Source organism: Saccopteryx bilineata, chromosome 1 (genome assembly GCF_036850765.1).
Source record: "Saccopteryx bilineata isolate mSacBil1 chromosome 1, mSacBil1_pri_phased_curated, whole genome shotgun sequence".
NCBI lineage: Eukaryota > Metazoa > Chordata > Mammalia > Chiroptera > Emballonuridae > Saccopteryx > Saccopteryx bilineata.
In genome coordinates, this window is record NC_089490.1 from 346,224,115 (window position 1) to 346,246,851 (window position 22,737).

At 43.7% G+C, this 22,737-nt stretch overlaps 1 protein-coding gene across 1 annotated transcript in view; it reads left to right on the top strand.

Moving 5' to 3' along the window:
• Positions 1 to 22,737, top strand: part of XRRA1 (X-ray radiation resistance associated 1) — a 102,816-nt gene that overhangs the window by 38,767 nt on the left and 41,312 nt on the right. The window contains exons 6-8 of the mRNA XM_066253718.1: positions 1,966 to 2,063; positions 9,449 to 9,582; positions 22,484 to 22,612. Of these exons, the coding sequence (XP_066109815.1) occupies positions 1,966 to 2,063; positions 9,449 to 9,582; positions 22,484 to 22,612 (361 nt within the window). The remainder of the gene's footprint in view (positions 1 to 1,965; positions 2,064 to 9,448; positions 9,583 to 22,483; positions 22,613 to 22,737) is intronic.

Consider the following 22,737-nt stretch of genomic DNA (forward strand, 5'->3'; position numbering starts at 1 on the left):
ACTGTCTGACTTACAGGACCACACTTGACACCAGGTTCACTACACAGTATGCCAGCCACACAGCATCATCAGTTCCTTTTCAGTGAAATCCTCATAGCATTTTGTGTAGCAATCCATGTAACCATCCCTGAGCCATTCTCTGTGGCACCAGCTCACATCCAAGACAGTGAGACTTATTGGGTGGATGCAGAAGCCACTCTGGTGAAGAAAGTAGAAACTTCATTCCCCCTAGGAACAAATAGCTACTGTAACACTCCATAGACATAGCTCTGAGAGTTGCTCAGATAGGACATGTCCTATGATAAAGAACATGTCCAATGATAGGAGTCACCACTTGCAGGGAAGTGTAGGAACATGCTGTGAAAACATGCAAAGTTAGAATAACAATTAGAGACAGCGAGGTGCCCTAGGGTGAAAGCCCTGAGTGGATGAGAGTCCAGGGGTCTCTCTGACCTGGAGACAGTGCATGCTGGAAACAGCAAAATAGCAGGCTAAGATTTAGAAATAGAAAATGTTTAGGCTCTCAGAACAGAGATTAGGAGTCAGCATATTCCTTGTTCTTTATTTCACACCCTGAAAACGTCGTCTTTCCACTTCCTTGAGTGTTTTGTACTTGCTAATATCTGAGTAAGGCTGGAGATGGGGCTTCAGTCCTTTGATCTGCCAACCAGGACTGTTGCCTCACCTTGGCCCCTAGGTGCATTTCATTTGGTATCTGAGTAGTTTTTTGTCATTGTGACAGGGAAGCTCAAAGTTATAGTGTCTCTTTCAGATGTTTATTGTTCATTTATAGTTTCTCCTAGTCCCGCTGTGGTTTTTACCACAGCAATATTGCCTAGTAACAGTTTTCATACCATTTGTTTCAATTTACAAGGGGAATGGGCTAGAAAGTTAACCCAAGGTCCAGTTGCCACGCAGAAGGAGAAAAGTGTTTTTACCTTTTATCCATATAGCCTAAAAGCTATCAATAGGGAAACAGTTAAATAAACTAGGGTATGTCTCTATTGTAGAACATAATTCAGACATTATATAGATCTACATATTTTGACATGGAGTAATCTATAACTCATATTGTTAAGGGGAAAAAGTGAGTCATAGTACAGTGAATGGTATGATTCCATTTCTGTAAAAAGAAGTGTGTATGTGTCAGTGCACACCAGAGAAAAGGTCTGGGGTGTATACATGAAACTTTCAACAGTTATCTCTGGGTATTAAGATTAAAGGCAACTATTATTTTTCTGTGGGGTTTTAAAAAAATGTTTTTGGTGGACTTGTTTTACTTTGATAACCAGAAATTATTACCTTTGTATCATACTTTATTATACTCTTTAAATGGGCTTTGGAGTTAGACACAGATTCGATTTTTGGCCCTTCACTTACCAGAAATTCTGTTTTAGCAAATCACTTAGTTTGGCTGAGCCTTGGATTCCTCAGCAGTAGAATGGAACTAGTAATCTCTATTTTTCAGGACTGTTGGAGATTTAAACTATTCTATTTATTTATTTTTTGTGGCAGAGACAGAGAGGGACAGATAGGGACAGACAGAAAGGGAGAAAGATGAGAAATATCAAGTCTTCATTGTGGCTCCTTAGTTGTTCATTGATTGCTTTCTCATATGTGCCTTGATGGGGGGGGGGGTGGCTAGAGCAGACCGAGTGACCCCTTGCTTGAGCCAGAGATCTTGTGCTTAAGCTGGTGAACCTTGCTCCAACCTGATGAGCCCGCACTCAAGCTGGTGACCTTGGGGTCTTGAACCTGGGTCCTCCTCATCCCAGTCCGACGCTCTATCCACTGCGCCACCACCTGGTCAGACAGGACTGTTGGAGATTTAGAGGTCATGTATGTAAAGCACCCAATACCGACCATGCCTGGCCTTACCCAGTGGGAACCTGATAAATGATCACTGTTAAATCTTTCTCTTAAGTCCTTTACAAGCTGATGATTCTCTTTCTCCTCCCCCTATAGAGACATTTCACACATTTCCAGTCTTAAAGGAACTGGAGCTTGCACTTAACGGCATCAAAACAGTCCGCGTGAAGTATGGAGACTTTGAGTTCTTGGAAGTAAGTTGGAGGTAGGAAGTTTTTGGTGCCCACCTGTTTCCCTGTAAGGAATGGTGTAAAAGTGTCTCTCTCTGCTGCTTATAACTGTGTGAAAGGGCTCTCTGGGCCTTTATAGCCAGACCTTTGCTTCAGAGCAGTCCTCTGGGGAGGATGGTGGAGTTGGTGTAGTGATGGGGGTAATAGGGTTGGTGGTGGTGGTGGTGCATGGTCCTGGAAAATAATGCTGTCATGTTGAAAGGATTCTATGTAGAAAAGTGAGTTTAAACAGAGTATTACATGAAAGGAAGGGGAGCTTGAGGGGAGATCTGGATCCAGTGGGGGTTGAGGAGACATGGAAGTTAAGTGCTAAGTACAGCAGATTGACCAGCCAAACCAGAGGCATTATGGCCTGAGTCCAGAGACCCTTCTTGGTCTCTGAGCCAGATTGGGTCCACCGGGCTTGAACAAGGCAGGCTGTAGGCCTAGTCTGTAAGCCCAGAGATGAATGTGAAACAAAACAGGACTCCTGTGGGTTCTATAGCAGACTCTTGACATTTGAACATCTGCCGCTGTTCATTAAAACCCAGATTTGAAAATACTCTACAGGAAAATGAGTTTGCATTCTTGGCTTTCTCCTAAATTTCCCATAGTTGTGCATTTCCTGTGCATGTTCTCGTACTTTAAGTTAATCATCTCTTCAACTTCAGTGAAAACTTGCGTACACTTTTCACAAAGAAACAGCTTTTGCTACTACCTGAGAGCCATTGTATACAAGGAGAGTAGAGGACAACAGAGCTGGAGCGAGGTGTGGGGCTGGGCATCTGGCCAGGCTCCCTCGCTGAATAATGAGCTTTTCCCCACACATTAGCCTTATAGCAAAAGTGTTTCTGATTCAAACCTCAGCAAAATGTCTGTATGTCATTGTCTCAGAGAGTTGGTAACTTAAATTATTTAATCTGCAAACATCAGTGGTCAGCCATTCTTCACCAAAGCCTCACTTAATCTGGTCTTGCCAGAGTCAAAGAAAGAGAGATACCAAGAGAGACCTTCTACAGAGTGAATTTTTTTTTATAAAGTTGATGTCCTTTATATACCAAAGTTTAAAAAATTTTAAGTGCTTGGGATGACAATTCTCCTAAAAAGGATTATATATCTTTTTTTTTTTTTTTTTTTTTTTTTGTATTTTTATGAAGCTGGAAACCGGGAGGCAGACAGACTCCCTCATGCGCCCGAACGGGATCCACCCGGCATGCCCACCAGGGGGCGATGCTCTGCCCATCCGGGGCGTCAGTCTGTTGCCACCAGAGTTACTCTAGCGCCTGAGGCAGAGGCCATAGAGCCATCCCCAGTGCCCGGGCCATCTTTGCTCCAATGGAGCCTCGGCTGTGGGAGGGGAAGAGAGAGACAGAGAGGAAGGAAAGGGGGAGGGGTGGAGAAGCAGATGGGCGCTTTTCCTGTGTGCCCTGGCCGGGAATCGAACCTGGGACTTCCGCATGCCAGGCTGATGCTCTACCACTGAGCCAACCAGCCAGGACCGTATCCTTGCATTCTTTTATTTATTTATTTTTATTTTTTGTATTTTTCTGAAGCTGGAAACGGGGAGAGACAGACTCCCTCATGCGCCTGACCGGGATCCATCTGGCATGCCCATCAGGGGCAATGCTCTGCCCACCAGGGGGCGATGCTCTGCCCCTCCGGGGCGTCGCTCTGCCGAGACCAGAGCCACTCTAGCGCCTGGGGCAGAGGCCAAGGAGCCATCCCCAGCGCCCGGGCCATCTTTGCTCCAATGGAGCCTTGGCTGTGGGAGGGGAAGAGAGAGACAGAGAGGAAGGAGGGAGGGGGTGGAGAAGCAGATGGGCGCTTCTCCTATGTGCCCTGGCCGGGAATCGAACCCGGGTCCCCCGCACGCCAGGCCGACGCTCTACCACTGAGCCAACCGGCCAGGTCCTCCTTGCATTCTTAAAGCACGCTATACTGAATGTAATAGTTCCTTATCTCCATGTTTTCAGATTATATTGAGGATAACAGGGATTTCTATGGTTTGAACAGGAGTGGTCCTCAGACTTGTCCAGGAAACATAGCTCCTAAAAGTCCAATAAAATAGAAAAATTTACAACTGATGCAATTTTATTCTATATTAAAAACATTTTATACTAGTTTTTGTATAGATAGTGGGAAACAGGTTCCAGATGCTCCAGAGATACTGGGAGCCATTACCCTGACTTACAGGTCTGGGAGCTTCTTGGGAACTTTTATTTATTCATTATTTTTGCTTTTAAAAAGCAGTTATTGATCTTTCTGTCACGCATGGTGCCAGGCATCTTGTCTTTCTCACACCTACTATTTCAAACCCTTATTTCATATGCCAGTACGCCATGGGGAGAAGACATGACTATAGGCTCTGACACACAGCTGACTAGCTTGGATCTGCAGTGATCCTGATTGACTTCTTGGAGGCCCTACTTCAGGGGTCGCCAAACTACGGCCCGTGGGCCGCATGCGGCCCCCTAAGGCCGTTTATCCGCCTCTGCCACACTTCTGGAAGGGGCACCTCTTTCATTGGTGGTCAGTGAGAGGAGCTCACTGGTGGTCCTGGAGTACTGTATGTGGTGGTGCCACAAAGTGCAGCATCGCTCATGTACAGTACTACTTCCAGTGACGCGGGACGCATGCGTCATGGCTCCGGAAGTGCGTCATATCACTTGTTACGGCTAGCAGTGACAAATATGGAACCAGACATTGATCATCTCATTAGCCAAAAGCAGGCCCATAGTTCCCATTGAAATACTGGTCATAGCCCTGGCCAATTGGCTCAATGGTAGAGCGTGCAGAAGTCCCAGGTTCGATTCCTGGCTAGGGCACACAGGAGGAGCGCCCATCTGCTTCTCCACCTCTCCCCCCTCCTTCCTCTCTGTCTCTCTCTTCCCCTCATGCAGCCAAGGCTCCATTGGAGCAAAGTTGGCCTGGGCGCTGAGGATGGCTCTGTGGCCTCTGCCTCAGGCGCTAGAGTGGCTCTGGTTACAACAGAGTGATGCCCCAGATGGGCAGAGCATTGCCCCCTGGTGGGCGTGCCGGGTGGATCCGGTCGGGCGCATGCGGGAGTCTGTCTGACTGCCTCCCCGTTTTCAACTGCAGAAAAATACAAAAAAAAAAAAAGAAAAAAAGAAATACTGGTCAATTTGTTGATTTAAATTTACTTGTTCTTTATTTAAAATATTGTATTTGTTCCCGTTTTGTTTTTTTACTTTAAAATAAGATATGTGCAGTGTGCATAGGGATTTGTTCATAGTTTTTTTTTGTTGTTTTTTTTTAAGATTTTTTTTTACTTTATTTATTTTTAGAGAGGAGAGAGACAGAGAGGGAGAGAGAGGAGAGAGAGACAGAGAGAGAGAAGGGGGGAGGAGCTGGAAGCATCAACTCCCATATGTGCCTTGACCAGGCAAGCCCAGGGTTTTGAACCGGCGACCTCAGCATTTCCAGGTCGACGCTTTATCCACTGCGCCACCACAGGTCAGGCCTTCATAGTTTTTTTTTATAGTCCGGCCTTCCAACGGTCTGAGGGACAGTGAACTGGCCCCCTGTATAAAAAGTTTGGGGACTCCTGCCCTACTTCATAGCTTGATAGATTCTGATGAATAGTATTTATTCAGCAGACCCAGCCTTACCCAAGGGGATTTATTCACATAAGAGAACAGACCCAAGTTACAATGCAGAATATAAATGAGAAGATCAAACCTTTTGGCCAATTACTTGTTTTCATCTCTGTGATTTGCAAGGGCTCCTTGAGGAAAAGAATAAACCTGTCAAATGTTCTGAATTTGCAGCTTACAGTAATGAATATTTTGATGTATGATCAAATTTGATGTGACTCAGCAGATACAGGAGCCAGGTTAGGAGTCTTCTGCCCTTGTTTGCCAGAAGGCTGCCACTCAGAGTAGAATTCTTCAGGAGTCAATTTAGAAAAACTTAATTTTTGCAATGATTTGATTCTCTGCAACCAGGTCTGAAAAAGGGTCAGCTGGAGTCCTGCCCTGAGAGTCAGGGGAACTTGTTTCTAGCCTTGGTTCTGCCACTACTTTGGCATACCTCCTTGGCCAAATAATGCTCCCTCTGAGGCCTATGTTTCCCCCCTCTGTAAATTCTTGGCCAGCTGTGAAGTTCTGTGACTTGTGATTCTAAGACTATTCATTTCTTTGAGCTGCCTTTAATTCTTTTTTTTTTTTTTTTTTTTTACAGAGACAGAGGAGAGTCAGAGAGAGGGATAGACAGGGACAGACAGTCAGGAACGGAGAGAGATGAGGAGCATCAATCATTAGTTTTTCGTTGCACATTGCAACACCTTAGTTGTTCATTGATTGCTTTCTCATATATGCCTTGACCACGGGCCTTCAGCAGACCGAATAACTTCTTGCTCGAACCAGCAACCTTGGGCTCAAGCTGGTGAGCTTTTTGCTCAAACCAGATGAGCCCGCGCTCAAGCTGGCGACCTTGGGGTCTCGAACCTGGGTCTTCTGCAACCCAGTCCAATGCTCTATCCACTGCGCCACTGCCTGGTCAGGCCTGCCTTTAATTCTATGGAAAGCAAATTTGGACCCAACTTTAAATAGCTATAGCAGCTAAAACAGGGATCAGCAAACTTTTTCTATAAGAGGCCAGACAGTAAATATTTTCAGCTTTGTGGTCCATATGGTCAAACCTAGTCAATTCTGCTGTTGTAGAAGGAAAGCAACCATAGATAATACACATACATAGGGCTGTGTTCCACTAAAGCTTTATGATGCTGAAATTTGAATTTCACATAATTTTCACACAATATCATTCTTATTTTGATTTTCCTCCTAACCATTTAAAAATATAAAAATCTTTCTTAGCTCACAGGCCTTAGTTTGCCAGCTGCTGAGCTAGAACATTGGTGAAACAGCTCACTATGGTTAGAATGGAGAGTGAGACAAAGCAGAGTGTAGATAGATGAGCTTGAAGAGGTAACAGAAGAGAAGCTGTGGAGAACCTTGGAAGTCTTGCTAAGGAGTTTAAATTTGAACCTTTTCCTATGAATAATAGGGATGCATTGAAGGGTTTAGAACTGAGGGTCAGAACTGTATTTTAGAAAAACCACTATGGATGCTGTATGAAAAATGGATTAGAAGGAACAAGTGTGGGAGATTCTAGGGAGGTAGAATCCATTGTCTGCTGACTACCCACATATGCTATGCAGGAGAGAATTTTCCCCACTGTTACCTGTGCTCATCTGAGCTAGCTTTTCAAGTCTTCCTCCTTGAAGGCTTGTTTCTCTCTTTGGCCCTGCCAAATGGAATCACCCCTTTGTGTGAACTCTCAAAACTTGGATTTTGCTGCTGGTGGCATGAAGTTGGCACTCATTAAGTGCTTGGCACCTGTCACAGCCTGTCCAGTCTTATCAAGCTCTTTCTTAATAACATGGACTCATTATAGCCAGACCACTTACAGTTATCAGAATAAGCAAGGCTGCCTCCTGCCGCCTGGCTTCTGTACATGCCACTTGCTGCACTGCATCTTTCTTTGCTCCTAACAATTTGGTAATCCCCACTAGTCTCTGAACTTAAGTGTCACCTGCTCTATGAAACTGGTCTGGATCCCTGGTAGAGATGATCATTCCTTCCATTGGCCTGTGCTCAGACATCTATCCCAGCATATATATGTATCTAGATGCCTGACTAGGCAGTGAACTTGCAGAGGGCAGGAACTGGTTCAAAGTAAACCTTTATTATAGGGGCCTTGAATGAAGGGATGGTGATGGTGACTGCGATTAACATCAACTATGCATTTACTGTGTGCTAGCATCCATGGTAAAGGCTTTACCTACATAATTCATCATAAAAGCCCATTAGTATTTTTCACTTTATAGATAAGGAAGTTCAGGTTAGGTAATGTGCCCAAGATCACACAGTTAGCCAAGACTTAATCCAGGTCTACAGAGTCCTTCATTTAATTACTACAGTAGAGTCAGGCCAAACTCAGTCCTCTGACAGTGACCTGCAGTCATTTGTATATGTCTGGCTGTGTAATACTTAAGTGGCTGACCAAAGACCTTGCACCAGGACCAGCTGGATGAGATGCTGAATTCAACAAGCTCCAGTGGGTGGAAGAGAAGGGAAGGGAATAGACTTGTACATAAGAGCTAAAATGAGTGTTTAGAGAGGCTCAGAAGAGAGAAAACAAAACTGGGCTGATATTATTTATCCCAATTGCCCTTGTCTTTGTAGAGACAAACTCAGTTTTTTTACTGGTCCCTGACCCCATCAACTATCTCATTAATCTGAGTGGCTACCCTGGCTAGGTAACTCAGTTGGTTAGATTGTCATCTTTATATGCCAAGGTGTGGGTTCGATCTGTGGTCAGGGCATATGCAAGAATCAATGGATGAATGCATAATAAGTGGAACAACAAATCAATGTTTCTCTCTCTCTCTCTCTCTCTCATTCTTTCTTATCAATAAATAAAAAATGTTAAAAATCTGCGTGGCCAGTTAGAAGGTAGTTGATGATAGTATGACAAGTTGGGCCATTATCCTCATAAGCCAGTTCATTTCAGATGATTTTTTATGTGTACCTACTTAGTGCCACCTAAACTACTTTACAAGGATACAGAGATACGGTGGCATGACCCTTGACCTCAGGGTCATGATCTAGTCCACCACTTTGTGCCAGGACTCTGTTGGGCACATCCATGTGCCAATATCTTTATTCCTCAGACATGTATCTGGCTATTGCAGATGTCTGGCCTACTGTGAGAAAACCCCCCAGAGCAGTCTAGTAAAGTACTCAAAATCAGAGGAGAGAGATTCTATCTAGCTGGAGAATTAGGAAAGGTTTTATAAGGAGGCAGCTTTTGAACTGGTCTTTTGGGGCTTAGAGTGAGATACCTGGAGAAAGGGCATTCCTGGTTTAGTGAAAAGGTAAGGGGAAGCAGGGAATGGGGAAGAGTCACTTTGGCTGGCACACAGGATAAATAAAGGTTTGCAGTGGGAGCTGAGTCTGGCAAATAGGTTGAGAACTGACTCTAGTAGACCTTAAATGTTAATCCAGAGAGTCAGGATTGCTTTAGCCTTGGTTGATGGGCCCCCACCCAAGAAGGTTAAAAAAACAGTAACTAAGGCCTGACCTGTGGTGGCGCAGTGGATAAAGCGTCAACCTGGAAATGCTGAGGTTGCCGGTTCGAAACCCTGGGCTTGCCTGGTCAAGGCACATATGGGAGTTCATGCTTCCAGCTCCTCCCCCCTTTCTCTCTCTCCTCTTTCTCTCTGTCTCTCTGTCTCTCCCTCTCTCCTCTCTAAAAAAACAAAAAAACCTATTTCCCACCTCCTGTATGAAAATCATTGTCACAGATAGTACTTATTTTCTTATATATTTTTTATTTTTGCACTATAGTTCCTGGATCTTTCCTTTAACAACCTGACTGCAGAAGCCATCTGTGTTCTGGGGATTCTGCCACACCTCCGTGTCCTGCTCCTCACAGGCAATGGGCTCACCTCCCTGCCACCTAATTTGGCTGTCACAGAGCAGTAAGTTCTACATCCAAGAGTCCATCCTAAATGTCCCCTCATGAACCTTTGTCCGGGTCCACGTAACCAAGGAAATAGTCTGAAGCAGGTCAGAAGTGCTGTACAGATAGACTGTGAGTGCTCAAAGCAGGGAGAATGCCATCTACCAAGACTCCCAGTGAAGGCAACCATGGGAACAGGGCCCCGAAGGATAGGGTGGACTCAGATGGGTGTCCCCCACTTCTCTGTGCTATTGGGAAAGAGAGAAGTGTCTGGCAAGTTGCTTTATCTACCTCTTGATTTGTCAGTGGTAAATTATGGATATTGCTTCATGAACCCTCTTAACTAAGCTTTACATGTTCTCATTTTGTACATATGCTGAGTCTGTGCCTTCTGGCCACAATGTACTGGTTCTTCCATTCTTAATAATAACGGTGTCTGTGCCAGACACTGTTTTCAGTTCTTAACACATATTAACTCATTTAATCCTCTCAACAATCCTTTGAGGTAAGTGTCCTGTTATCCTGTTTCATAGACAAGGAAATTGAAGCACAGCTAGGTTCAATAACTCACCCAGAGTTACAAAGCTAGTAAATGGCAGAGCCTAGATTTGAACCAAGTCCTTCTGACCCCACAGACCATGCTTATGACCATTGCATTTTCTTTTTATGCATATTCTGTACATATTCCAAGGACTAGCTCAGACCCTTTTCCTTTCCCTTTCAGAAACTATCTCATCTTAATCATTTTTAAGAGTACACGCAATGGCATTAAGTATATTCAAATTATTGTGCAACTATCACCACCATTCCTCTCCAGAACTCTTTCCTTCTTGCAAAAAATCCATTAACTTTGACTACTGAACCTGACACTTCTAAGAAGAATACCAGATAATTCCCGGGGTTCCAATCATATTCCTTTCTGCCCTCAGATATAACATAAATCATGTCTACTTTTGATCATCAGTACCAATCACCCAGTGAATATAGGAAACCCCTCTTTCCCTGCCAGTGGGTTCAGTGGAACAAGGAACTCAAGGAGCCAGTAGCACACTCAACCTCTAGTTAAGTGGCACTAGTCTTGTGTCCCCTGTAAAAGCATTCCTTCTTAGGAAACTAAGACCTCTTCTGACTCAGAAGAGTTCAGTTGTAGGATGAGAAGCAAAAATGCTGCAAGTGGATTGTTAGGTACACAGGTAAGAGGAGCTGCTCTCATTTTCATTCATTGATTTCTGTGTCCTTCATTCTGGTTGTGAGGCTTTCTCAGCTTCTCTGCCACTTCTGGGGTCAGCACACAGTCCTACTGGAAAAGTGGCCCCAAATACTGCACAAACCCCTTCGCATCTCTTCTCCCAAATATTGTCATCCCCCCAACTTTTCACAGCTGGTTAGTTCCCAAATGCCTTAAAGATTGTTTTTAATATATATATTTTTTATCCATATATTCTATTTTTTTAAAAGTGATTGGAGGGGAGATAGTGAGACAGATTCTTGCATGGGCTCTGACTGGGATCCACTTTTAGCACCCGAGGCTAAAGTGCTAGGACCAACCAAGCTATCCTTAGTGCCCAGCCCTGTTCAAACCAATCGAGCCACTGGCTGCAGGAGGGAAAGAGGGAGAGGAGGGGGATTGAGGGGGAGAAAAGCAGATGGTCACTTCTTCTGTGTGCCCTGACCAGAGGCAGATTAAGGTCAGTTGAGGCCCTGGGTGCAGAAGAAAATATTGGGACCCTTAAAAAAAGAGAGAGACCAGAGTATGGTGACAGAGTAGGCGGATGTTACAACTCCCACCTCCTAGAACCAAAGTGGATTACAACTTAATTTAGGAGCAGTCATCTTGAAAAACCAACTTTGGACTAAACTAAGAGGAATCCATTGAAGAGATCACTGAAGAAGCCACACTGAGACTGGTAGGAAGGGCGGAGATGTGGAAAGGGCTGCCCCACTCCCAGGAGTGAGTGGCAGCCCAGAGGGACTCTTACAGCAGGGTGGGTTGCCTGGAGAGTTGTGGGTCCTCAGCCCTAGGACCGGAGCCCCAGTCTAGAACCCCAGAGACTAGAAGATACGTACAGATGGTATTTAGCTGAGAGAAGAGCCAGGTTACCGTTTGCGAAAAGGAGACAGAACTCTCAGACCCAGGCTTCGTCTTAAAGGGACCATGCAGAAAACCTCATTCACAGCTACTTACTCTGGGAGCGGGGAGTGCTATGAGGACTGGAGTTGCAAGAGGAGAGTGTAATCCCGGAGGCACAGGGAGAGACTGTGGAGACAGCCACCCTAACCTCTGTGCTGCTGTGTCACTCCTTAAATCTTAAGTGGCCATTTTTTCCTGGGAGAAGCACCAGTGAAGGGAAGCAATTACCCCGCCCACTGAAGGCTCTCCTACTCCAGTCAGAGCAAAGAGTCACTTAGAAGCAGGGGGTGCATCAGGGAAACAGGTTTTGAGTGCTGAGGTCTGGGATACACTGCCCCCCCATGCTGCTGAGTACCCCCTAAAGGGAGGGCGGCCCAGCTGCAGCAGTGGCGGCAGCTGCATGCTCACAGTGGTGTGGGTGGCGCCCAACAAGGCAGCCCGCACACCTGGCAGTGCCTGTACCCTAATGCTCAAGGTGGTGGCAGTGCCAGTGGGCTGGCAGGCACACCACACCTCGAGAACACAGAGGCCACACCCACTGGCCAAGGGTAGATAACAGCCAGCCTAGGAGTGCAACTGATATTTACAACAGCACCTGGGCCCATCAGAGGCAGCCACAAAATCTGGATCGCCTGTAGCTCCAAGAAGGTTGCTAAGGGCCAGTCATAGGTAGTGACCCCCACTGGTCTGGGCCAGGTTCCGGCCAGGGAGGTCAAGAGCTGGCACATCCACTGACCAGATACAGAGAGCATCAGCTCAGGACCTAACAACCCTAGTTAGAGTGGTATCGTAAGGAAGGGTTCCTCACACCTGACCCAGCTAAGGCATAGAAAACACTGACACAAATAACAGAGCGTAGGAGCAGACAAGTAGCCCACAACAGATTACAAACAACAGCTGATGCCAACCCAAGAAGATCTTGAAACAACACAACTGGAAGCTGGGGACAGACAACACCAACCCTATACTCAGCTAGCTACACAAACAGCACACCCAAAAGAGCAGTCTATACACAAACAAAATGGGAAGATAGAGAAATGCAATCCAAATGAATCAACAAGAGAAATCCCCAGAAAAAGAACTGAATGAGATGGAAATAACCAAGATACTGGATGCAGAGTTTAAAATAATGATTGTTAGGATGCTCAAGGATCTTAGAGCAACAATGGATGGACATAATGAGCACCTAAAGAGATAGCAAGCATCAAAAAGGGCATTGAAATCATAAAAAAGAATCAGAAATGACAAATACAGTATCAGAAATGAAGACTACACTAGAAGGAATTAACAGCAGGTGGATGAAGCAGAGGATTGAATCAATAATTTAGAGGACAAGATAAATGAAAGCATGGAAGCAGAGCAGCAAAAAGAAAAGAGGCTCAAAAAGTCTGAGGAAACTCTAAGAGAACTCTGTGACAACATGAAGAGAAACAACATCCACACCATAGGGTTTCCAGAAGGAGAAGAGAAAGAACAAGGGATAGAGAACCTGATAGAAGAAATCATAGTTGAAAACTTCCCTAAATTGGTGATGGAAAAAGTTACATAAGTTCAAGAAGCACAAAGAGTCCCACTAAAGAGGAACCCAAAGAAATGTACACCAAGACACATCATAATTAAAATGCCAAAGTTAAGAGATAAAGAAAGAATACTAAAAGCTGCAAGAGAAAAGCATTTAATCACCTACAAAGGAGCCCCTATAAGGATGACATCTGACTTTTCAACAGAAACACTGGAGGCCAGAAGGGAATGGCAAGAAATATTCAAAATAATGCAAAACAAGAGCCTACAACCGAGACTTCTTTATCCAGCAAGGCTATCATTTAAAATTGAAGGAGAAATGAAAAGCTTCCCAGACAAAAAAAAACAAAAACAAAAACAAAACTCAAGGAATTCATTACAACCAAACCAATGCTGCAAGAAATGTTAGGGAACCTGTTGTAAACACAACAAAGGGGGGGAAATCTAGAAAAAGAGGAATGTATATTTAAAGAATAAAATGGCAATAAATAACTACATATCAATAATAACCTTAAATGTAAATGGATTAAATGCTCCAATCAAAAGACTAGGGTAGCTGCATGGATAAGGAAACAGGACCCTTACATATGCTGTCTACAAGAGACTCACCTCAAAACAAAAGATACACATAGACTGACAGTGAAGTGATGGAAAAAAATATTTCAAGCAAATGGAAATGAAAAAAAAAGCTGGGGTAGCAATACTTATATCTGACAAAATAGACATGAAAACAAAGGCTATAGTAAGGGATAAAGAAGGTCACTACATAATGATAAAGGGAGCAATTCAACAGGAAGATATAACCATTATAAATATCTATGTGCCTAATATAGGAGCACCTAAATATATAAAGCAGATTTTGATGGACATAAAGGGCGAGATCAACAGCAATACTATAATAGTAGGGGATTTTAATACCACACTAATATCAATGGATAGATCCTCAAGAAAGAAATTTAACAAAGAAACAGCAGCCTTAAAGGACACTCAAGATCAGTGGTTCTCAACCTTTCTAATGCCGTGACCCCACAATACAGTTCTTCATGTTGTGGTGACCCCAAACCAAAAAATAATTTTGGTGGCTACTTCATAACTGTAATTTTGCTACAGTTATGATTTGGAATGTAAATACCTGATATGAATTATGTATTTTCCGATGGCTTTAGGTGACCCCACCGGGGTCGCGACCCACAGGTTGAGAACTGCTGCTCTAGATCAACTGGATTTAATAGATATCTTCAGAACCTTTCACCCTAAAGCAGCAGAATATACATTCTTTTCAAGTGCTCATAGTACATTCTCTAGGATAGACCACATGTTAGGACACAAAACGAGTCTCAAAAATATAAGATTAAAATTATATCAAGCATCTTCTCTGTTCACAATGACATGAAACTAGAAATCAACTACAATAGAAAAACTGAAAAAAAACATTCAAACACTTGAAGACTAAACAACATGTTATTAAATAAGGAATGGGTTAACAATGAAATCAAGGAAAAAATAAAAAATTTCCTTGAAACAAATGAAAATGAACATACAACAACTCAAAATTTATGGGACACAGCAAAATCAGTCCTGAGAGGGAAGTTTATAGCATTACAGGCATACCTTAAGAAGCAAGAAAAAGCTCAAACAACTTAACCCTGCATCTAAAAGAACTAGAAAAAGACAGCAAGTAAAGCCTAGAGGAAGTAGAAGAAAGGAAATAATAAAGATCAGAGCAGAAATAAATGGCATAGAGGCTAAAAAACAATACAGAAGATCAATGAAACCAAGAGCTGGTTCTTTGAAAAGGTAAACAAGATTAATGAACCTTTCATTAGACTCACCAAGAAATAAAGAAAGAGGACTCAAATAAAATTAGAAATGAGAGTGGAGAAGTAACAACTGACACAACAGAAATACAAAAGATTGTAAGAAAATACTATGAAGAACTGTATGCCAAAATATTAGACAACCTAGGTGAAACGGACAAATTCCTTGAAATATATAATCTTTCAAAAATCAGTCTGGACGAATCAGCAAACCTAAACAGACCGATTACAACAAATGAGATGGAAATAGTTTTCAAAAAACTTCCAACAAACAAAAACCCTGGGCCAGATGGCTTCACAGGTGAGTTCTACCAAATATTTAAAGAAGAACTAACTCCTATTCTCAAGCTATCTCAAAAAATTCAAGTGGAAGGAACGCTTCCAAGCTCCCTTTATGAGGCGAGCATAATTCTGATTTCAAAAGCAGGCAAAGACAACACAAAGAAAGAAAATTATAGGCCAATATCCCTGATGAATTTAGATGCTAAAATCCTCAACAAAATATTAGCAAACTGGATCCAGCAATACATGAAAAAAAATCATACATCATGATCAAGTGGGATTTATTCTGGGGAGGCAAGGCTGGTACAGTATTTGCAAATCAATCAGTGTGACTGATCACATAAACAAAAGGAAGGAGAAAAATCACATGATAATATCAATAGATGCAGAAAAAGCATTTGATAAAATCCAGCACTCATTTATGATCAAAACTCAGCAAAGTAGGAATACAGGGAACGTACCTCAACATGATAAAGGCCATCTATGACAAACCCACAGCCAACATCATAATCAGTGGGCAAAAATTAAAAGCAATCCCCTTAAGATCAGGAACAAGGCAGGGGTGCCCCCTTTCACCATTCTTTTTTTATTATTAAAATTTTTATTTATTATAGAGAGGGGAGAGAGAGAGAGAAGGAAGCATCAACTCCCATATGTGCCCTGACTAGGCAAGCCCAGGGTTTTGAACCGGCAACCTCAGCGTTTCCAGGTTGATGCTTTATCCACTGCGCCACCACAGATCAGGCTTTTTTTTTTTTTTTTTTTTTTTTTTAGAGAGGAGAAAGAAAGGGAGAGAGAGAGAGAGAGAGAGGAGAGAAAGAAGGTGGGGAGGAGCTGGAAGCATCAACTCCCATATGTGCCTTGACCAGGCAAGCCCAGTGTTTTGAACCGGCGACCTCAGCATTTCCAGGTCGACGCTTTATCCACTGTGCCACCACAGGTCTCACCATTCTTATTCAACATAGTTCTGGAAGTCCTAGCCACAGCAATCAGACAAGAAGAAAAAATAAAAGGCATTCGAATTGGAAAAGAAGAAGTAAAACTATCATTATTTGCTGATGACATGATACTGTACATAGAAAACCCTAAAGTCTCAGTCAAAAAACTACTAGATCTGATAAATGAATTTAGCAAGGAGGCAGGATATAAAATTGATATTCAGAAATCAGAGGCATTTTTATACACCAACAATGAACTGTCTGAAAGAGAAATTAAGAAAACAATCCCCTTCACTATTGCAACAAAAAAATAAAGTACCTAGGAGTAAATGTAACCAAAGAGGTTAAAGACTTATACTCAGAAAATTATAAAACATTGATAAAAGAAATCAGGGAAGATACAAACAAGTGGAAGCATATACCGTGCTCCTGGTTAGGAAGAATAAACATCATTAAAATGTCTATATTACCCAAAGCAATCTATAAATTCAATGCAATTTCTATTAAAATACCAATGGCATACTTCAAAGATATAGAACAAATATTCCAAAAATTTATATGAAACCAAAAAAGAACATGAATAGCCTCAGCAATCTTGAAAAAGAAGAATCAAGTGGGGGGTATCACACTTCCTGATATCAAATTATACTACAAAGCCATTGTACTCAAAACAGCTTGGTACTGGCATAAGAACAGGCATATAGATCAATGGAACAGAACAGAGAACCCAGAAATAAACCCACACCTTTATGGACAACTGATATTTGACAAAGGAGGTAAGAGAATACATTGGAGTAAAGATAGTCTCTTTAACAAATGGTGTTGGGAAAATTGGACAAGTACCTGCAAAAAAATGAAACTAGACCACCAAATTACACCATTCACAAAAATAAACTCAAAATGGATAAAAGACTTAAATGTAAGTTGTGAAACCATAATCATCTTGGAAGAAAACGTAGGCAATAAGCTCTCCAACATCTCTCGCAGCAGTATATTTGCTAATTTATCTCCACGGGCAAGTGAAATAAAGGACAGGATGAACAAATGGGACTATATCAAACTAAAAAGCTTTTGCACAGCTAAAGACAATATGAACAAACTAAGAAGACAAACTACACAATGGGAGTACATATTCGACAATACGTCTGATAAGGGGTTAATAACCAAAATTTATAAAGAACTTATAAAACTCAACACCAGGAAGGTAAACAATCCAATCAAAAACGGGCACAAAAGTTCTAGCCTGACCTGTGGTGGCACAGCGGATAAAGTGTCAACCTGGAAACACTGAGGTTGCCGGTTCAAAACCGTGGCTTGCATGGTCAAGGCACATATGAGAGTTGATGCTTCCTGCTCCTCCCCCTTCTCTCTCTCTCTCTCTCTCTCTCTTTCTCTCTTCCCCCCCTCTCCTCTCTAAAATGAATAAATAATTTAAAAAATGGGCACAAGAAATGAAGACACTTCTTCAAAGAGGACACACAGATGGCCAATAGGCATATGAAAAAATGCTCAACATCTCTAATCATTAGAGAAATGCAAATTAAAACCACAATGAGATACCACTTCACACCTGTCAGAATGGCACTCATAAACAAAACAACACAGAATAAGTGCTGGTGAGGATGTGGAGAAAAGGGAACCCTCCTGCACTGCTGGTGGGAATACAGACTGGTGCAGCCGCTGTGGAAAACAGTATGGAGATTCCTCAAAAAATTCAAAATGGAACTGCCTTTTGACTCAGCTATCCCTCTTTTAGGAATATATCCTAAGAATACTAAATCACTGATCCAAAAGAAGAAATACACCCCATGTTTATCACAACATTGTTTACAATAGCCAAGATCTGGAAACAGCCCAAGTGTCCATCAGTGGACGAGTGGATTAAAACTGTGGTACATATATACACAATGGAATACGCTGTGAAGAAGGAAGTCTTACCTTTTGCAACAACATGGATGGACCTGGAAACTATTATGCTAAGTGAAATAAGCCAGGCAGAGAAAGAAAAGTATATGACCTCACTCATTTGAGGAATCTAATTAACAATGTGAACTGAGTAATGGAATAGAGGTAGAGGCGGAATCAAAGGGACCAGAGAAAAAGTGGTCAGAGGGAAAGGGGATGAGAGGATGGGATCCGAGAAGGGAGAGAGATTAGTGAAATTATATATACATAACAGTGTTATAGAGAGCAGGACAGCAAATCCTGGAGGGAAGGGGGGAGGGTATTGGAGGGAGAGAGCAAAGAAGTGTGTCAAGGGGATCACAGGGGTAGGGTGATATATTCGGTGGGACATTTGAATCTATGTAAACACAATAAATTAAAATCAATAAATTTTTTTTTTTTTGCATTTTTCTGAAGCTGGAAACAGGGAGAGACAGTTAGACAGATTCCCGCATGCGCCCGACCGGGATCCACCTGGCACGCCCACCATGGGGCGACGCTCTGCCCACCAGGGGGCGATGCTCTGCCCATCCTGGGCATCGCCATGTTGCGACCAGAGCCACTCTAGCACCTGAGGCAGAGGCCACAGAGCCATCCCCAGCGCCCGGGCCATCTTTGCTCCAATGGAGCCTTGGCTGCGGGAGGGGAAGAGAGAGACAGAGAGGAAGGCGCGGCGGAGGGGTGGAAAAGCAAATGGGCGCTTCTCCTGTGTGCCCTGGCCGGGAATCGAACCCGGGTCCTCCGCACGCTAGGCCGACGCTCTACCTCTGAGCCAACCGGCCAGGACAATAAAAATTTTTTAAAAAGAGAAACAGAAAATAAAAATACATGTTAACCATATTTTTTTTTTTGAAGTTGGAAACAGGGAGGCAGTCAGACTCCCGCATGTGCCCGACCAGGATCCACCCAGCATGCCCACCAGGGGGCGATGCTCTGCCCATCTGGGGCGTCACTCTGTTGCGACCAGAGCCACTCTAGCGCCTGGGGCAGAGGCCACAGAGCCATCCTCAGCACCCGGGCCAACTTTGCTCCAATGGAGCATCGGCTGCCGGAGGGGAAGAGAGAGACAGAGAGGAAGGAGAGGGGGAGGGGTGGAGAAGCAGATGGGCACTTCTCCTGTGTGCCCTGGCTGGAAATTGAATCCAGGGCTCCTGCACGCCAGGCCGACGCTCTACCACTGAGCCAACCGGCCAGGGCCCATGTTGAGCAGTATTTTTAAGCTGAAGTCTTACAATATAAAATAAAAGAAATTTCCTTTCATTATACAGATAAATAAAGTGGTCAGGCCCAGAGGTGCTCAGCACCAACTAGAGCTGACTGCAGGCAAAGCAGCAGCAGCCCCAGAAACAGAGCCCAAGATTCCTGATCCCCTTTCCCGTGCTTCTACAACGACTCACAAATGTCCCATTCCTGAATCCAGCCCCGGGGGAGAATACTCTTAGCTTCTAAAAAAATTAAGTGATTTAACTTAATTTAACTTAATGGATTTACATCAGGTTTTAAATGGCATTGATTCCTTTGGCCAAAAGAAGGTATAATAAAAATAGCACCACTCTGAACAGCCAGATGCCTCGGCCTCTCCACTTACGAACAGACTCCTGCCACTTCAAAGCGCTCTTCTCCCAAAATTGCCACAGGAAGGGATCAGTGGGAGAGGCTGATACTTTCCTCTAAAGTCTTGCATCTTGTCCTCCTCACCCACCTATGGACTGTCCCCCTTTTCTAAGACCTCTGTTTTGGAGACAAATGAAACTTTTCTGTTATAATTAGGGTAAACTTTTAAAAGGCAAAGCACTGTAACTTGTCACAGGAGACAGGACAGAGCCAACTTCTCCATTGGGGAAGGTATGAGGAATTTTTCGAGGGCTTAGCTGTTTTGTATTTCACTGGATAAAATAAAGATTGGCCAATTAATTATAAATCAACAGAGCTGCTGTGCACCCTGTAATTGCTCTCAGGTGGAAATTTAAAATTTAGTGTATGAAAGTTGATCCCATTCAGGAATAAAAAAGAGTCATCTGTGACCTAGAAATACCATGAACAAAGACTTCTTTCCTTCTCTGTTGAATGTCTCAGGTCTTTGGACATCAGACCTATTCCCCCCACACTGCCAGGGCTCTTTCTGACACCACATCTGACCTGCTCCCTTGTTCTTCAGAACTGTCATGGTTATAACTCACAGAAGTCCGTTGGTACTAGAGTAACAGAAAAGGAGGAATTTAGCAGAACATTAGGGAATCTCACAGCCGTACCTTAGGAACATGCCAAATGTAGTCCTAGGCATTACAGAGGAGCCGGAAGTTCTGTCTCGGCTTTCACATCTGCTCTTCTCTGCTCACCTCATTTTTTTGCATAGGCAAGTTGATTGTGTCTCCCTGGGCCTCATGATGGGAAACATGGCTGCCAGAACTTCTAAATATATTACAGTTCCTCCACAAAAAGATCATTTTTCTCCCTGTCCTCCCTCTGTCACGGTGGTTAAGAGCACAGTAGATTCCCTCTCCGTTCTTTGTGGTTTAGCTTAAACATTGCCCTCCCTGGGTTCTCAGCACCAGAGTGGGTGACTCCCACAAGCTCTGCGCCTGCCTCTGTTATAGCACTTGTCCCACTGCATGCAGTGTGTCCACCTCCTCCACAAGGTAAGCACCTTGAGGTGAGGGATGTGTTTGTTCTTTTTCTCTTTGTATTATTCACAGTGCCTGACTCCATAAATACTTGAGCATGAATAGATGGATGAGTGGCTATTATACCCTTTTTAAATTCACCTTTGAAGTATTCCTGACTTTCAGTGTGCTCTTGTAGTCCTTTCAGACTTTTGAACTCACTGTCTATCCTGATGAAGCTCTCTCTGGCCCAGGCAGCAGCTGCCCTTCCATATCCCCACCCTTTAATCTACATGGGGCTTGCAGATGTGATGTGAGAGGTGCGTGCTGCAGGACAGGGCCTGGGGTTTCCATTCAAATTTGAGCTCTACCATATTCTAGCTACGAGACTTTAGGCAAGTCACTGAGTTTGAGTTTCCTCATCTGAAAAGGAGATAACACCTGCCCTCCATAGTGCCATTCTGAGATGACATACATAAAACACCTAACACAATGCCAGGGAGGCAGTAAGCTCTGAGGAAATGCTTCCTCTTGCTGTTTGTATCTATAGGTCTTGGTAACTGGATGTCTCTGTGTGTGTTTATTTGAGTCTATGGAGGGGATAGAATGGAAACATGGTTTGAGTCATCCACCTTTGTGTACTTAAAAAGAATTATCTAGGCCTCATCCACCTGGGAACAAAAATGAGGTCACATTAATGGTTGTACCTAAAATGCCACTACCTCCTGCCCCACTGTGTGACTCAGAACCTCAGCCTGTTACATCCCACTCCTGGGTGTTTCTGGGAATCCTCAGAGTTTAAGTTTAAAAAGGGACTTCTCGCCTGACCTGTGGTGGCGCAGTGGATAAAGCGTCGACCTGGAAATGCTGAGGTCGCCGGTTCGAAACCCTGGGCTTGCCTGGTCAAGGCACATATGGGAGTTGATGCTTCCAGCTCCTCCCCCCTGTCTCTCTCTCTCCTCTCTCTCTTCTCTCTAAAAATGAATAAACTAAAAAAAATTAATTAAAAAAAAAAAACAAAAAAACCCTGCACTTGTCTGATCAAGGCATATATGGGAATTGATGCTTCCTGCTCCTCCCCCCTTCTCTCTCTCTCTCTCCTCTCTAAAAAAAAAAAATGAATAAATAAATAAAAAATTAAAAAGGGACTTCTCAGTTTTTTCCTGCTGTGTACATTTTATGAAGCCTCTTTAGTCTCACTGCAGCCAGCCTGTGTTACCTCTCCCACTCAGGGGCCAAGCTGCTGTCCATGCCAAGGGCATCGTCTCCTGGGGCTCTCGTGCTAATCATCTTTGGGGTGACAGAACATACCCAGTGTCTGTCCTGACCCAAAAGTTGGCACTGTTCCCCCTGCAGAATGCTTCCCCGCGACTTGGTTAGACCGCTTCACTCTGGTATTTTCCATGAGCACTGCAAGTGCCCCCCGTCCTGTCCCACCCCAGTCTCACGGAGGCCATCAGTGAGTGTGTGCAGCCTTTCTCCGTGCAGAAGACTGTGTGTGTGAGTGGGGTTGGGGAAGGGAGCTACATGTTCTGACCCTTCTCTGACGGACCTTTCTTGGCCACTATAGAAGTTTTCAAGCTGATTGGACCTCTTGATTGATTCTTTATCTTCCATTTCTTCTTGGGAATGGTGAAGTTTGTCCCCTGCCTTTGCCCATTAACCAAGATCTTTGCACTCACAGGGAGGCATCTGTAACATCGCTGACAAACAAGAGGTACCTCCTGAGGTTCCCAGCACTGGAGACACTGATGCTGGATGACAACAAACTCTCCAACCCCAATTGCTTCGCCAGCCTGGCTGGGCTCAGGAGGTAAAGCCACAGCCTCTCTCTGCAGGGCCCTCCATAACCCCCCAGCCTATCTGACACCCTGAGTGCTGCTCTGGAAGCCAGAGACCTGGGTCTAAATTCCAGCTCCACCACTTATCTCTGCTGTG